This window comes from Pteropus medius, unplaced genomic scaffold (assembly GCF_902729225.1).
Source record: "Pteropus medius unplaced genomic scaffold, Ma_sr-lr_union100, whole genome shotgun sequence".
NCBI lineage: Eukaryota > Metazoa > Chordata > Mammalia > Chiroptera > Pteropodidae > Pteropus > Pteropus medius.
The window spans coordinates 3,781,606-3,799,070 of record NW_024344241.1 but is presented as its reverse complement, the minus strand read 5'-3'; the positions used below and the strand labels follow the sequence as shown (position 1 = coordinate 3,799,070).

The window sequence follows — 17,465 nt, the reverse complement described above, 5'->3', positions numbered from 1 at the left end:
ACCTGGAATAAGAAATGCAGTTTGAGTACAGAGACAAAGTTTCATTTTAAAGATGAAGTGAGGCCTGGAAAGGCTGAATGATTTGCCTTGAGTCACATAGTAAGTAAGTGGTGGAGTCAGAACTGAGAGGTCTGATCTGACACTGGCCAGGGCCCTTTCTATACAACACTGCCTCCACTTTCTTGTCAGTTGCAGAATGAAAACCAGCAGGTTTTGAATGAGGTAAGAAGACAGATCCTCTATGCAGGCAAGAAGAGAGGGTTATATTCATTGCATAGGCAGGGAAACTGAGCCATAGAGGGGTTTACCGCTGTGGTCCCCATTGGGGGTGATTTTGACTCCCCAGTGGACATTTGGCAGTGCCTGAAGACATTCTTGATTGTCACAACTGGTGAGGAGAAGATGCTACCGGCATCTCTTAGGTAGAAGCCAGGGATGCTGCTAAAGATTCTCTTATGCAACAGGACAGCCCCACTCCCCTGCCCCGCCAACAAAGAACCCAGGTCATAGAAACTGGATAGTAATGATTTTTATCTGGGGATTGTGTACTTAACATCCACGTTTATTGTTGTTGTTGTTGTTGTTGTTGTTATTATTATTATTATTATTATTAGAAAGTTTGCACAGCCTGAGTTACTATCTGTGCTCATTTAGTATCGTGTACCCACTTAATCCTTGTAAATTCCTTGCCAATCTTCAGTGGTAGACTTTGCCATGACCACAGTAAGCCAGTTTGCCTTTGGGGCCTCAGGTTACTTCTCCTGCCTCTTGTCCCCACTTTACCTTCTCCAGGTGCTCAGCCAGGGCTGGGCTGTTCATTCCCACTCTTTCCTGGTGACAGTTGCTCCCAGGAAATTTCTGCCTCTCATCACTTTTACCTCGGCATGAATTGAACTTAGTGTCTTATCCTCCCCAGAAAGTTTATGTGTCACGATGTATCTCTGTTTCAGTTCTTGTATTCTGTGAAGGGATTTTCCAGCCTTAATAACCAGACTGGGGAGACGTTTGAAAAGAATTCCCCAAACAACCTGCAATGGCCTCTGTTCTTCCAGTGGACTGAGACAGCCCCCTGAGAACCCGTATGCTGGCCCAACCTGTCTCAGAGTCAGGGTTCTGGCTACACTCGCAACTTTGGAAAACTTTCTTTCTGGGCTCTCTAAATACATCTCATATTCTGAGGCAAATTTTTAATTGAGAATTTGATGGTTTTTGTTTTGTTTTGTTTTGTTTTCATCTTTGCTTAACTTCACTCAGCAATTTCATGATAGGTTTCTAGAATTTGTGAACAAGAGAGGAAGTGCCTGAATGACCAGAAAACAGTTAAATTTTTTTGAAGGTGCCATCTTTTTTTATTGATTTTTGGAGGCTTAATATCTTAGTTTCTTAAATCGTTAAAACAATAGATTTTGGAAGCATTTGCAGAGCTCTTTTAAGGATTAAAGGAGATAATAGTTGTGAAAGGGTTTTGAAAACTGTCAATCATGTATTTTGTGTATGTAAACAAGTGGTGGTGAAAATAGAGATATTGCCCTGAAATGGTCCAGTGTGGGGCTTCTGCCCCTAACACCTAAAGCCTCCCCTTCCAAAAATAAAACCAAACCAAACCAAGCCACCCCCCCAAATAGATTCTGTCTTGTTCTAAATCTTGTAATTGGGTTATAGATTTTCAAAACCGAACTTTATAGGCTTTTTTTAATTAATAAAATTTCAAGGCAATTTTCATTACTATTATGTGCTTAATTCAAGGTTTAATAGCTTCTCCTTGGTCAGATGCCATTACAGAAAGTATTGGGTTAGCTGCTTCATGTTTGCTTCTCTCTTGCTTTGGCTTGTGTTAGGCAGTGATTTCTAGATTAGTGAAAACACCATGTGTGAGCAAGCTTAGGCTGATGAGCATGCCATTTTATAATGCTTAAGAAGGAATTAATTTATATTCAGCCACCGCTAGCTATCACTTCCTTTCTCACTGCAAACCTGTCATGGTGATGTTAAAAGAAAAAGGAAAAGGGGAATGTTGTCGGTGAAACAGGAAGAATAGTGATGGACTGGCAGTTTAATATATGTTGTTATAAAGAAATTTCTATAAAGAAATTTCTCAATTCTTTAGAATTGTCTTTTCGTTATGCAATGCAAATTAACAACAGGAAACAAAACCGACTTTTGATTTTAGTTTTTACCTCCTATTTTTAAGCTCTACTATTTCTAAATTCTCATGTAGCTTAGTTATTAATAAAATAACCAGAAATTACATTTCATATCATTCTCAGTTTAATATTGATTAATTGGAAAAGATTGATTTTATTTAGCTCAAACAAAACTCACAAGACACAATTCTTACAAAGAGAAATTTTTTTAAAGAAAAATTAAGGAAATTAGTAATATAAGGATTTTTCGTTGTTGTTGTTCAGTCTTTGATGGAATGAAATAGCACCAAGCTTAATGTATCTTTAGGAATATTCTGGTCATGAGTCAGTTTTGGTATGCTTCTGTGCACAAAGGGCAGGACCTACGTGCTGTGTATAACAGTACATACAGTCCAGGACTGCACAGGACCTGGGTATCACTTTTAATTCACCTCCCATGCCAAACCTCCCAGCCTTCTCACTTGTATGGATTCTATCTCCTCTCCCAGTAAGTTATTCCATTGCAGGATCTTTGTATTCTCAAAGATGTTTTAAGGTTTTCTACAGAGCAGCATGGAAGGTAGAAAATGTCTAGATTTGGAGTCAGCTGACCTGGGTTCTCGAGGAAGCTTTGTCCCTGACAATGTCATTGCACAGCTTCCTAACTTGCAAAATGGCACAAGTAATACCCACCCTACTTATCTCATGTGATTGTTGTAAAGAATCAAAACTCATTTCATCAACTGTATGGTGAGGTATTATAGTAATAGAAGCTAAAATTAGAGTCATTTATTTCTTTACTCTTACTGTGGTTGTGAAAATGGAGAAAAGCTATGTCTTGCATATTTTCTTTTTGGTGCTCCCTGAAGTTCGTTGGTTTGCTTGATGGATTGATTATAGTCAATGACATTTTTGTCATGGTCACGCCTCAGTCCCTAGGCAAGAGATTCTTAAGAATAACTGGTTTATGGTATCATGTCATCTGTCATCATTTGTCTGAAGCCCCCTCCAAAACCTACAATACTGATTTAAGAATTTTGTTTTATAGCAGGAAATTTCAGGGGATAACAAACAAGAGTTTACTAAGTTTAAGTCACAATTTCAACAGCTCTTAAAGAACTGGCATCTGTACTGAGGCAAATGACATGTTCTTGATTTTTGTAATCACTAGTAGTTGCTTACCATTGCAGAGCCAACGCGGCTGACTTTGATGGGATTCCCTCTACCTGAAAGGTCCATTTGTGCTCTGTCCATCATATACAGGCAAGCGTCCAGGATGCCATCCTCAAACTATTTGGGGGGAAAAAATGAGAAACTGCTTAATGTCCATTCTACAAGTAAAATACTTTCTGGCAAAAATACAATGAAATCACAACTTAATGTTTAGACATGTGTGTTTCTCATATACTAATTGCCTATAATCTTTAGTACAAAGGAGACATCCTCTTTTATTTCTCAGTAAAATGAATAAGAATTTAAAAGCAAACTAAAAATATAAACAGAAGTACTAGGAAACTGATATACTCAAGGATCATGAACTGACTTGAAGTTCCTGAGAAAATTTTACAAGTTAATTTAGATGATCTCTCCAACACATTGGCTCCAGTGCCCAAAGCAAAGCAATGAATCATTGACCAAAGTCAGGCCAAAATCTTGAGACCTCAAAAGTATCATGAGTCCTTGTATGCTCAGAAAATAAATGGCTCTCAGGTATATCACAGGAAGGTACTTTAGGCCTGTATACCACATACTGGAAAGAGTAGGAGATTTCAAGTAGTAAATGCCTGTCTAAGGTTTTCCCTCTTTGAGATGGACTCCAGAGTCAAAGACAGGGCAGGAGATGGCAGATTAGCAGATTATATTATCAAGGCATCAGCCTTGTAGTCAGTTTAATCTCCTTCGAGAGAAGTGCTAGCCATTTGCAACACCAGTATTTTCCAAAAAAGGAATAAAGACAAAATAGTAATAAAAATTGCAAAATGGGAAGATTTCATCTATAGTGTATCTCACTTTACAAAAGATTTTCCTGAATATAGAAATCTTGCAATTATCCCCACAAATACTTGTGACAGAAACCACAATCTTAATGGCTAATTATCATGTAATTCTTTATTACATTTAATTAGAATATCAATTCTGTATGTACTCTAAACCTATGTGATGGGTGCAGTAATGGGTAACTGCACTAGTTCCGGAATGTAAAGAACTCATTACCCTGGTTCTTACTAAGCGGCATCTCTCAGCTGTGTCTGTGGGACATGAAAGCAGCAAACTGGCGAGGAAAAAGTAATAGTCATAGAACTAGTCGTTTCTCTGCATCACTGCAAACTACTGGCTTAGCTGTTTCTTTATGCTGAAGGACCCAAATTAAAGAACACCGAATGACAGAGACAGAGAGACAGAGAGTGGCTACGCTCAACTGGCTAAGGAGTACCGCAGTAATGCTTGGGACCCTTTCCTAGTCCTCCTTAATGACTTCATCCTTATTGGCTCTCTATATATTGTCACATTGAGAACATAAATAGAATCACACCTAGAGGTTAGGATTCAGGGACCCAAAGCTAGGGTACTAGACAATAGACAATAGTCAAGGGTTGTAAGTCACTCAGGAAGGGGAGAGCTTATAACCAGGGAGCCAGGCAGGGATCTGAAACAAGGGAGGAGAACATAGGTAATTAGCTTGACAGGATGGAAGGAATGCAGGTGAGCAAGCCTGAGCACTGGGCATGCGATTTTCAGGAATAAGGGTACAAGAGACAACCATGAATCTGTTTCTGTTTGTCTACAAAGCCGGGTGGACAAAATAAGAGCTAGTGATGACATAGGTCCCATTGGTCAGATTGGAACAGGAGAGAGGGATGCAGGCAGTGTCTCTATGGAAGTCAAAACAAGATATTAAGAAGCCAAGAAAGTATCATGCAACCTGGTGAGGCCAGATTTTTGTGAACTCTCCCCACTAGGTACCAGAACAATGGTGTACATTTCCAATTTTCTCAGCTAAAACTCTCTGAAAAAGGACACAATTACCTCCTCTCATGCTGCTAATGCAAAGTTGTTTCTGAATCACAGGACATGCATTCATTTTTGAAAACATAGTAAAATATCATTCATTTGCATTCATTGTTAAAATTACCAAACTGAAATGGTTGGAGTTATTGAATATCTTAAATGAAACACCATTTGCTACTTTATATCCAGGCAGTAACTTGAGGTTGCAGCTAATAAAACGTCTCTAGGTAAAAGCTCAGTGGGCCCCCTTTGACGGAATGGCAACACTCTCTTTTAATTAGCAGTATCTTATACTAACACTTAAAAAAGTTATTTCTTTGAGTTGGGTGCACACCTTGCAGTATCCTTTGCAGCTCTATAAAAACACCCTTTCCTTATAAGAAAGGGAAAACTCCGTCCATTCCGGGTTGCAAAGCAATGTCTGAGCTAATGAGATTTCGTTGCACTAAGATGCCAAAGCATTTCTTACTACAAAGCCATATTATCAGTAGAATCTCTGATCTTTGTAACATTGTAATAACTGAAGATATGTGATTTCAGCTGATAAATTATTCAGTTGCCTTTCTAGTCTCTGCTCCTGGGGTCTCTGTCTTGGAGTCTCAGATCCTGAAAAGCAGGAAACTGTGCTTGTCTAATATTGGCATATGGCATCCTGCAGTGAAACTTATGACAAAAAATATTAATCAACAATGTCCTTGACAATGACGAATTTTAAATGGCTCACCTGACCATAGCTCCAGCTTCTACTTTTGATGTTATTGAAGTCTCCATAAAAAATAACCCCGATGTCATTCAGGACATATTCTTCTCTTTCTTTATCATCATCCAGGTACACAGCATCCTCTGAATTTAAACAAAATGACCATTATCAAACCAGTCTGAATTTATATATTTGAAGTTTGTTTTGATCCTAAACTGCAGTTTAATCAACAAAATAAAAGGAAAAAGTCCTTTATCTCACTAAAGATAGCTCATTTCCTAATATGTAATTTTAGCAATGGTGAACCTAATCGGTAACCAAGATCAGTCTGTAAATGATGACATTTGTCAGCAAAATGCTGACAAACTCTGTCCCTTTAAGTTACAAGCAGCACAATTAAATTGACACGTCTCATTAAACATTTTAAGATTCTGGTGTATCAGTAGTTTCAGAATCAGAATTCTGTGATGCAGATACAAATCTGTAAAGCAAATCAAAAATAATTTTCAACCTATTAATGTTAATAGAAAACTAGCCAAAATGAAATGATTTTTAAAACAATTCTATGGCATATTAGAAGGTTGCAGTATCATCTGTCATGCCTGGTTTGTGGCCCATCACTGACAGGAAGTGGGAGGCTGGGCGTTGCCATCTTTCAATGAGCATTTTTTGTGGATGCTTTTGGAAGTGTGTGCCCTACCAGTCTCTCTGGTTAGCTCCTTTCATTGCAAAGACTTTTTTCTTCCCTGTGGCTATCTATAATCTTAGGAAGGCCATACTCCTCATCTGCCTACTTAGTAATTAGCCTAAAACTTATTCCCAGGGCAGTTGTGAAAACAGCAAAAACATCTTTAACACAGGCAGGACCATACAGGTATAAATTATAGTGAGGTAAATTTGAATATTTGGAACAGGGTCAGTTTGGGTCCTGAATGTGGGCATGGTTCATTACATTTCTCTGGCCCAAGTCATACCTGCCATTCCTCATTCCCTGATAAGGCTTTTATCGTTCTCTCTGAAACAGTAGTTATCAACCTTGGCTGCATATTAGAATCATCTGAGTAGATTTAAAGACTCCTGATTCCTGGGCTGAACTCTGTATCAATTAAATCAGAATCTCAGAGGGTGGGAGTGAGATTAAGGCATCAGGGCTTAAAAAAGTCTGTCTATCTATCTATCATCTATCTAATTATCTATCTATCTATCTATCTATCTATCTATCTATCTATCTATCTATCTATCTATCATCTATCTAATTATCTATCATCTATCTATCTATTTATTTATATTTTAAGTTCTCCAGTGAGTCTGATAAACAACCAAAATTGAGAACAAATGTTCTAGCCCCTTACTACTCAAAGACTGGTTAAAAAGACCAGCATCATCAGCACCACCTGGGAACTTGTCAGAAATGCAGAATCCCAGGCCCCAGCTCAGAACTACTAAATCAGAATGTGCACGTTAACAAGATCCCCAGGGGAAGGATGTACACATTAAGGTTTGCAAAGCACTGCTCAGCCCAACCACTTCAATCTCCACATGGGCTGTATTACAGTTTTGATGGAATTCCTTGAAGATTCTTTGTCTTGTTTACTCTCCAATACTTCCTTGTTTCTTCCTTTTTCTGTTCTCTCCTCTTGCCTCTCATTTCTCCGATTTCATAAAATTGTGAGTACACATACACACTTACATATGTACTAATGTCAATAAACTGCACACATTAACAGTGTAAAATTTCAAAATCAAAATAATAAACATATTTATCACCCTAAAAGTTTCATGAGCCCCTTTATACTCCTCCCCAAGCTTCTCTCTGATCCTCCCATTAATCTGATTTTTTGTTGTTGTTGTCACTGTAAATCAGTTCACATTTTCTAGAAATTTATTTAAACAGAATCATACAGTATGTACTTTTTGGGTGGTCTAGCTTCTTTCGCTCAGTCTAATTACTTTGAGATTCATCCTTGTAGCACGAATCAATAGTTCTTTCCTACTAAAGTCATTTTATCTTTCTAGAAGAATTTGACTCAAATGACAAGTGTCCTGCAGCCTTCCCTCAGCCCTTGCAAGTGTAAGCTTTGATGCCTCAAACTGTTGGCCTTGCCAGGTTTTGGAGGCAGAATGCCATGGTTTTATCAGCAATCTCTATATAGGCCAATGGCCCCTAAAAGAAAATGACAGCTTCATTTCCAAGTGGATAACACAGAAAGAATTGATAATTGAGTTTGAGGTCAATATTTCTGGGTAAAAGCATGAATGAATACCTTTATTTTAAAAGAAAATAATGTGAGAGTATATATAAAAGGGCACTGACCATTTGCATGCACATGGCCTTCCACCAGATGCTATCAAATGTCCCGAAAAGGAAAGGCTACTTTTGTTTTTATTCTTTTTTAATAGTAGTTTAACTGTTGTGACTATTGTAATGATAATCATCCTAGCCAATTGGGTTTAAAATGCCTGCTGTTGAAATAGAAATCTCCTCTTATGACCACTGAGGTCTAGAAGTTCCATTTAAGAAAGTTTTAAACATGTTTTCCTTATAATATGAGATGTTTATGGACTTGTTCCATAAGATTGGATTATAGAACTATTATAGTCGGTATAAAACAAGATTAATTAGTCCAAACAGATAACCTAGAAATAGATGTTACAATGTGCATATATCTATGTATGAAATTAATATACGATAAGGAAGTTTTGTAAACCAAAGGGGATGACTAGAGTGTTCATTAAATTCAACTGAGAAAGTTGATTGGTTGGTAAAAGTAAATTTTCTGAACATCAAAATAAACTGAAAATTAATTTAAAATCCGAATTTAAAAATGGAAAGAAAAAGAAGTCTAGAATGAAATAAAGGTCAATATATATTTCATCTCTAGATAAGAAAGTTTTATCTAAATAAAATAATACAAAAAATAAAAAAGAAAATGATTAATGCATTTTATTTAATATAAATGTAAACTTGATTTTCAAATATAATAAAATTTAAAGTATATAACAAACTAGGGAGACATTTACAACGACAGAAATTGTTAGTAAACTTCCCTTATATGTAAGAAATTCCAATAAACTGATAAATGTGTTGATTGAGAAATATGAAAACACAAAAATTATTTAAAAATTATAAAGTATATAAAAGAAAGTTAGTAAAGGAAAAATTATTTCACAGAAGAGGCATTGCGAACATATATACATAAAAACAATTTTAACTAAATTGTTTCCAAGAACTGCAAAGGTTTAAAAGGAAAAATATATAAGCATATACAGTAATATTTTTATAGATAAAATTTTCTTTTTTGATAGCACACCTTTTTAGGTATTATTGGATGCTAAAAGGCAAATGAATCATATCATGGACATCTAAAGGGATGACTGATTTTGCATCCAGAATTCTTTCCTAGCAAAACTGTGATTCAAATGAAAGTCAACCAAAAGGCATTTTTGGACATGAAAGGACTCAGAAATTAGATTACTTGCACATCTTCTCTATAAAAGTTATTCAGAGATTAACTAAATGAGAAAGATACAAATATAAAAGCTTTATAAATATCAATAAAAAAGTATTGAGAAATGATGTAAAACATTATTAATGGCATGAAAGTAAAATTCCAGATGATTTCAACAGAGGAAGGATAAGGGTTGAATGGAAAAGTAAATGTTTGCAAAGGTTCCTGTCACGTTCTGAAGAAGATCACATATATTATTTTTAGACATTGAACGAAAAAAAAGATTAAATATATGATTGGAAATTTTAAATTTTTCTTAAACACACAAAGATATTTTTTAAATTGCTCAAACAAAATGTGAAATATTAAATCTACATCTAAAATATTATTTCTCATTTTTTTAGACTGTCAAAAATGCAAAAATTTGACAGCATACTCTACTGGAACACTGAGCAGGAAAAAAGGATACCTTTATATATGTCTTGCAGTAATGCAAAATTTTATACACCAGTGGAGGGGAAATTAGAAATATCTAGCAAAATTGCATTTGCATTTGTACTTTGGCTTCTAGAGACCTATCCTAAACACTTAAAATGCCATACACACAAAGGTATTCTCTACAGCTCTATTTCTAATAGCAAAGTACTGGGAAAAAACCCCAAATATCTGTCAAAGACAACTGATTGAATGAAGTATGGTTATCCATATAATTGAGCAGTATGCAGCTGTATAAAGACATTGGAAAAGTATTGCTATGGAAAGATATCTAGGATCTGTTGTTAGATGAAAAAAGGCAAGGTGCATAAAAGTATATATAATTTATTATCTTTTATCTAAGAAAGAAAGGAGGTAAATAGGTGGTTAGGTACATATTTGTATACACAGGTGTTTATATTTTAAAATGTAGAGATAAACCAAAAATTAACAAAGTTATTATTTCAGGGGTAGGGAGGATTAGCAGTTAGACTTTCTTTCTAAAGTATCTTTGTTTTGTTTTGTAAATTTGACTTTGGAGTCATGTAAACATTTTGTAAAGTTATAAAACAAAACTACATATAATGAAAGACCAAGCACTTTCTAAATAAATGAAACCAAAATGAAACAAATGAACATCACCATGTCACCACAGAAAATTACTTTGTTACTTTATAACAGAGCAATTTCACTGTACATTCCCAGCAGAATATAACATAAAGATAAGAAAAACTGAAAAATAAGCAAAAAGCAAAAAAAAAAAAAGGGTAAACTGTTTTAGTAACAGTTTAGTAATATTATTAGTAATAATATCGCTATTGCTATTTTGAAACTAATATAACAAGCGGATTGAGTTAATGACATTAGAAACCAAGATTTGCAGGATAAGAGAAAGAATGCATAAGCAAAATCAAAGAAATAAGAATTTAAACCTTGTATCCTAACTTTAAGGCATTTGTTACATAATATTCATTTGCAAATCATTCTAGATTTAGGAATAGCTTTCCTTAATTTTTTTTATTATTATTATTTAAAATGAAAGCAGGGGAAAGGCTTTCTTTCAGTTTTCTTTTTTTAATAACTTGCATGCATGATACTTAGTACTACAGCTGTAGACTAATAGTTGGACTGATTTTAAATAAGAATGGAAGCAGTTAAGGGTTTGACGACAAAATGAAGTTTTTCTTTAAAATCCTTGTTAAATGGCTCAAAGGTGGACTCATCCTTGGAGAGCATCACACTGCATGTGATTTACATGACTGCTACACCCCTCTAGCTGCCACGGGTTTCTGCAATTTATCTGTGTGCTTGCACTTCTCTCAATCCTTTATGTGTGCTCTATTCCTTTTCTCTTCCTGATTCAAAAGAAAGACAAACTTATTGAATAAATAAATTAATTAAAAAAAACATTAAATATTACTTACACAGTGTAATTTATTCACTGACAACATATCAGGATAAATTAAAAGAACTTTTGTCTGAAAATGCTGCCTGTAGACTATTGTGTAAATGTAGCTACTTTGAAAAATAATCTTGAAACTGTAAATTGAAACATGTTTGGTCAGACTGTATCAGGCTTCATTTGTTTTGTTTTGTTTTTTTCATTATTAACACATTCTGCTATTAAGGGATATATATTTAAATTTTTCTGCAGAAATCTTAATGAGTATAGAGTTTTGGGGCAGGCAGTTTCTTTCTATCCACTCATGTCAGTTAAAGTTTTTGTTTCTGGACTAATAGAACCTTGAATATTTTTAGCTAGAAATCAGTCTCATAAATCTATTTTTGAGTATATTTTGTGTAAAATAAAAATATTTAGCTTCGTTAATAACTTTTCCAAGCTGAACTCCCTCTAGCAAGATTTTTTTAATGCTTTTATTTACTATGAATTTAGATGATGCACTTTTCCTGAAATATTTCATAACTTTCTTTTGTGCTTTTGTCATTTGAAAAGATTGTGGTGTAGTTGGCCTGCAATTAAGTTGCAAATTTAAAACCACTGTTAGCTTTGTAAATATTGGTGATTTATTCCTGGTGTATCATCATTCCATTTACAGCTGGAACTGGAATCCCATTATCTTCTGGCTACCATTCACTTCTTCATAGTTAACAAAAGAAGAATGTGTAATTCAGTGAATGCAGTTAAGTACCCTGTCAGGAGATGAATCTCATTTCATCAAAATTGAAATATGTTTTCCCACTCAAATAATGATACAAGTTGAGGACATATCACTCTGAAATTGGAAGACTTCCTCACTTAAGGCTCCAAGGTGGTTCACTCAGTTGAATTCTAGATTACTACTCTTTTCTTTGTTCACCCACTGAGAGGTATGATTACTTTAGTGGTGGGAAATGGCCATTCTAACTACTGTTTTGAGAAGATATAAGAAGAAAATTAAAAAAAGGATATATGTGAAGGGAAAGTCTGGTTACCTCTTCCCATATGGTTGTGCTTATGCTCTTATGGCCTACAGATGGATTTCAGAGACTCTTTAACAGATTTTCCTATTTCTACTAATCTTTACAATATTGTTAAATGTTTCGATCAGAGCATACTGTAATCATAAACTTAATTCCATTATAATAAAAAATCAAGCAAAGGATTTTAGGAAAAAAATAAATTGAAATTGATATCGGTAATAGCTCATGATGCATCTTCTTTTTAAAAATCACATTTTCTAGTTCTGCCCACTAAAAAGAACAAGAAAAAACAACCAGTGTAGTAGCAGCAACAGCCCTTGAGCCTGTATTATGGTCTCTAAGTAACACTCTTCCTCTTCCCCTCTCCCCACCAAAGAGTCCAGCGCTCCTTAAGAGAAATGATTCAAAGAGGTCTGTGTCAGGAAATGTACAAGACTAGACTGAAATATGTCTTCCTATCAGAAAACAAGGAGGTTATTAAAGATTGTAGAAGTCGTGATAAAGGAATCAAAAACCAACTTAAAGAAGCTCCCACTAGCCAAGAATGGGGCCATTCAAACATCAAATATAATAGTCACTGCAAGAAGTGGAATAAAATGTTTCAATAATTATAAATTCATAAAGGTTTTAAAAAGTCATTGATCACCTTTGTAAGTTGTTAGAAGCAAACTTATTATTCTGAAGACTTGGAAATAAGGAAAGAAAGATGTATCTAGATTTCCTTATATAAATACTACCTCAAAGCAACAAAATAATTGATGCGATAAATGCAAAAAGAATGGCAGTTTAGAATGCCACCATTTGCAATCCTTAATGAAATAATGGATCTAGACCAAAATTTGTTAAAGGCTAATGGGGAATTTCATAGTCGATGGATGAAAATGATAAAAGCTGATCCTATTGATAAATCTAAACATCAAAAAGATGTGCGCACATATACAAGTCTAATTTTTAAAGATGCATGCTAAAATATGTAGGGATACAATAACATGACAGCTGGAATTTGCTTGAAAATACTAAAGCAAATATAATGGAAAAAATAAATGAAGCAAATGTGGCAAAATATTGATAACTGTTGAATCTGGAAGATACATAAATAGATATTCATTGTATTATTCTTTGTGCTTTTGAGTTTTTACAGTTATAAATTTATAAATTTTTATAATAAAAGTTATAAATCTTTATAATAAAAATAAACTTTGCCAAAGGATATAAGAGAAAACTTGAATAAATGAAAACATTCAAAATGTTTCTAATTGGATGTGTAGATTTAATATTGTAAAGATATAAATTCTATGCACATTAGTTTGTACAGTTAATACAAACCCAACTAACATTCCACTTTGATTTTTAGAACTCTGCATGCAGATTAAAAAGTTTATCTGAAAAGGTAATGCGAAAGAATAGCCAATAAGTAAAATGTTAAAAAGGAAGAAAAACTGGGGGACTTGCCCCATGACAAATTGAACTTTTGACCCCAATTCACCCAATCCTGTATCCATGTCCTTTGCCATGTAAATAGCCATCTTTGTCTCTAGGCAGAAATATCCCCCTCTTGACTTTGGGCTTACTTTGGTTAAAGGGGTATTAGTAGAAGTGATGCAAGTAAGTGTTTGAGATGTCCTTGCACAATTAAGCACGTACTCTTGCATTTCTGCCAGGACCATGAGAAAAACATACTCCAGCAAGTCCACTAGTCACAGGAAGATGAGAGACACATGGAGCAGAGCATCTCCACAATCCTGCAATAACAGGTAGAGCCTCTCCAGCTACTCCCACCTGAAGCAGATCTGGTCAGTCAAGCTCAATCTACATTAGCCCAACCATAGTCAAGTGCCAGATCTATGAGATTAAATGCTTATTGTTGTATGCCAGTAAGATTTCCTGGTTCTTTCTGATGAAGCATTACTGCAATTATAACTAACTAAAACAAAGCTGTAATTAAATTGATTTGGCACAGTGATAGATAAATATGTGGATAGAGTTAGATATATATTAAAACTTAGTATATGATATAGATGGCATTTAAAAACAGTAATGGCAGATCTGATCAATAAATGACGTTTTGACAACTGGCCAGCCATGTGGGAAAAAAACTTCAGTAAGAGCTCTTTCTCTTACTATATCAAAATTTATTGATAGATTTAAGAGATGCATATATACTTCTTCCTGCAAACCCTTAACTCACTTAAATTGTCCCAGAAATGCACAAGAAATACAACATTCAATAAATATATTAAAATACGCTCAACTTTACTAATAATTAGAGAGAAACAAACTAAAATAACCACAAAATGCCATATTTTGCCTACTATATAGGCAAATTTTAAAGCAAACGGTAACACCTAGTGCCAATGAGGTCATGAAGAAATGGATACTCTTGTGTACTGTGGCTGTATTATAATGTACTGCAGCCTTTTTAAAGGGTAACTTGGCAGTATCTATACAAATCTAAAACATGAATTCACGTTGACCAAGCAATGCTGTTTACAGGTATCTATTCTACAGAAATACATTTGTGTGAAATATATGTGAAACATTTAATACAGCATGGTATGCTATGGTAAAAATAAGAAGCAATATAGATATTTGTAAATAAAAGACCATATTAATTATACAACCATATCAAGAAGTCATGAAAAAGAATGTTATGTACTGATATAGAAAACTCTCCAAGATAATTGTGCAAGAAAGGCATAGAGTAACATGCATAACATAATCCCATTTGTTGTTAAAAATAATCCAAACTCTATAGATGTATACATGGACATTTACATGTAAAATTATTGCAAAATATCTGAAATCATAAACACAGTTACAGTTGTTTTTCTCTGGAGATTCTCTAGAATTGGAGGATAAAAAGGGAAAGTCCACTTTTTACTATATGTGAGTGTATATATATATATATATATATATATATATATATATATATATATATTCAAAAGGACAATGTATTCAATTAATTGTCAGTTGAAAATGAAAAACATTCAAAAATATATTAAATGGATGGAAATACACCAAAATGTTAAGTGTATCTGATTTGTAGATCTCTGAGTTCTTTTTATGCTTTCATTATTATTACTTCTATAATAAGATTTTTATCACAAAAAAGTTATTTTTTTTAAATGTGGTTGCATTTAAGTGTAACTACCATTTTAATAAGAGGTTATTAAATTTAACTTTTATGTATTAACTTTTCTTCAAGAGCAATATGGCTGTGTTCTCTTTTATTATCAATGCCATTATTAAACATCATCATATGATCATAACTTTTCCTCCTTCTTTAAGTCTCCTCGTACTCTTTTCTTACCAGCACAGGCTGGAGTAAGCCTTATTCTGTGGTAACATCCATCACACCATAAGAAGATTATTTTGTGATTTAATTATTTATTGAACAAGTATGTGTTTGGTACTTACAATGTGCCCAGAACTTTCCAGGTGCGGTACAAATACAAATGAACTCATTAAAACTCATAAAATCTCTAAGAGAAAGGTATTATATAATCCCCATTTTATAGATAAGGAAACTGAGGAAGAGATAATAAGTAAAGTAACTTTCCCAAAGCCATAGTCTTAATAAAAGGTGAAGACAATATTTGAATAGTAAGCTGTCTCCCAAATGGACTGTGATTCTCGAGTTCGAGAATTGGGTCACTGTTCCTTCCCAGCACTCAGATCAGAGAGCCTGGGAACATGACACCATAAATGCTACTGCAAGAATGAGAGATGAGAATGGATGTCTGGAGTTTAGAGAGTGAGAGAGAAATCCAAGAAAATGAAGGATTTACCTTTGAGTTTTTGGTTACTATTGATGGGAAGTTATAAATTTAGCTGGCACACTATGCACAGGGAGGAGTTCTGTAGCTCAAAACTAGGCAACTCTTTTCCTTCTAGCAGCTGAAATAAATCTTCCCTGAAAATGGGCAGGTATGATCGTGAATTCTCAACGAGGCAAGGAAGTCAAATGGGAAGTCTTGATTTAAATTTTAAATTTATTTATGATTTTAAAAGAAGATTGAGGGTGGGAAGCAGAGCTTTATTTTTCATTTTTATTCAGATCTGTCACTTTAAAATACAGTTATTCAAAGCTTAGATAAAAAAAAATAATATGCCACCATGGAAACTCCAAAAAACTCTCTTTGTTTGATAGGCTATCAAAAATAGGAAAACTTAATCATTTGCCTCTGGAGATTTTTGTTGTTGGCTTTCTGGTGTTGCTTTTGTTTGTTTTTAAGAGATATAGTGGGACTTTACTAATCCAGGAGGAAAAATTATTCTCCACTTAGTAAAATGAAAAACAAACTAACCAATAACTCATTGTCCTAAAACCTAACAATCTAAAGAGTTAGAAGGCACACACACACTTGGATATAAGTGTGGTGATTGAGAGTTATACTTCTCAAATATGTGATAACTGATAGAAAAAGCTGGATCTAGATAGCTCATAAAGTTAGAGAGGCAGCATTGTGGATCTGCTGACAACTTCTTAATCCTAAGTGATCTCTGGCAAACAATCACCAGCATAACACTTGAGAGGAAAACAGATTCTGCATGTCATCTTTGGTGAATGTGACATGATACCTCCATCCACTTTACCCAACAGCTCTGCCACCAAAACAGACATTCAATATGCCTTGTAAATAACCAGGGTGACTAACATGAGACAAGTAGTAAACAAGGATGATCTCATTTATTTTACTGTTCCTCTGGTAGAAAAAGAGAAAATTGTGGGCTGAGAAATTTTGTGAGTCAGTCATAGGGCTGATTTTAGGTACTCTTGGAACTTACCACTTGCCACCACACCCAGAGAAAGTAAGAGTTTATAACAAACATGTAAAAATGAATGCTGAGTCTATTGATTTTAGTATCTGTGTAACCTCTTTGGGAGAAGGAGAGCTATTCATCACCACCTGGACTGAAAAATTCCTTTTGCTTATTTACATGCTATTCAAAGTTAAAGCAAGTCCCCTTTCCAAAGTCATTGAAGTCAAGTCTAGCAAAGTGAATTTGGGATCAAAAAAAGCTATAGTGGCCAGGAATGCTATCATACAAGTTGTCTCTGAAGAGAGTGCCTAACAGTTAAAATCAGAGTTTGGTTTTGTATCAAATCCTTTAGAAGAAATAATGGCTTTGTCCTTCAAAAAGGCAAAATATGTCACCTTTTCAGTGAACGGAGAAATTTTGAGTGAGGAAATTAGGAATAACTTCTACTTGCCTCCCCTTTATATAAAAGCTGAATATCACTAAAGAAAGAGGGAAGACTTATGCCAGGCAAGTGTTATCATTCTT

At 34.5% G+C, this 17,465-nt stretch overlaps 1 protein-coding gene across 1 annotated transcript in view; it reads right to left on the bottom strand.

Annotated features, from left to right (window-relative positions):
• F13A1 (coagulation factor XIII A chain) overlaps window positions 1–17,465 on the bottom strand; it is a 169,130-nt gene that overhangs the window by 85,424 nt on the left and 66,241 nt on the right. Inside the window, exons 5-6 of the mRNA XM_039869403.1 lie at window positions 5,857–5,975; window positions 3,306–3,413 (exon numbers count right to left, since the gene is read on the bottom strand). Coding sequence (XP_039725337.1) covers window positions 3,306–3,413; window positions 5,857–5,975 — 227 coding nt within the window. The remainder of the gene's footprint in view (window positions 1–3,305; window positions 3,414–5,856; window positions 5,976–17,465) is intronic.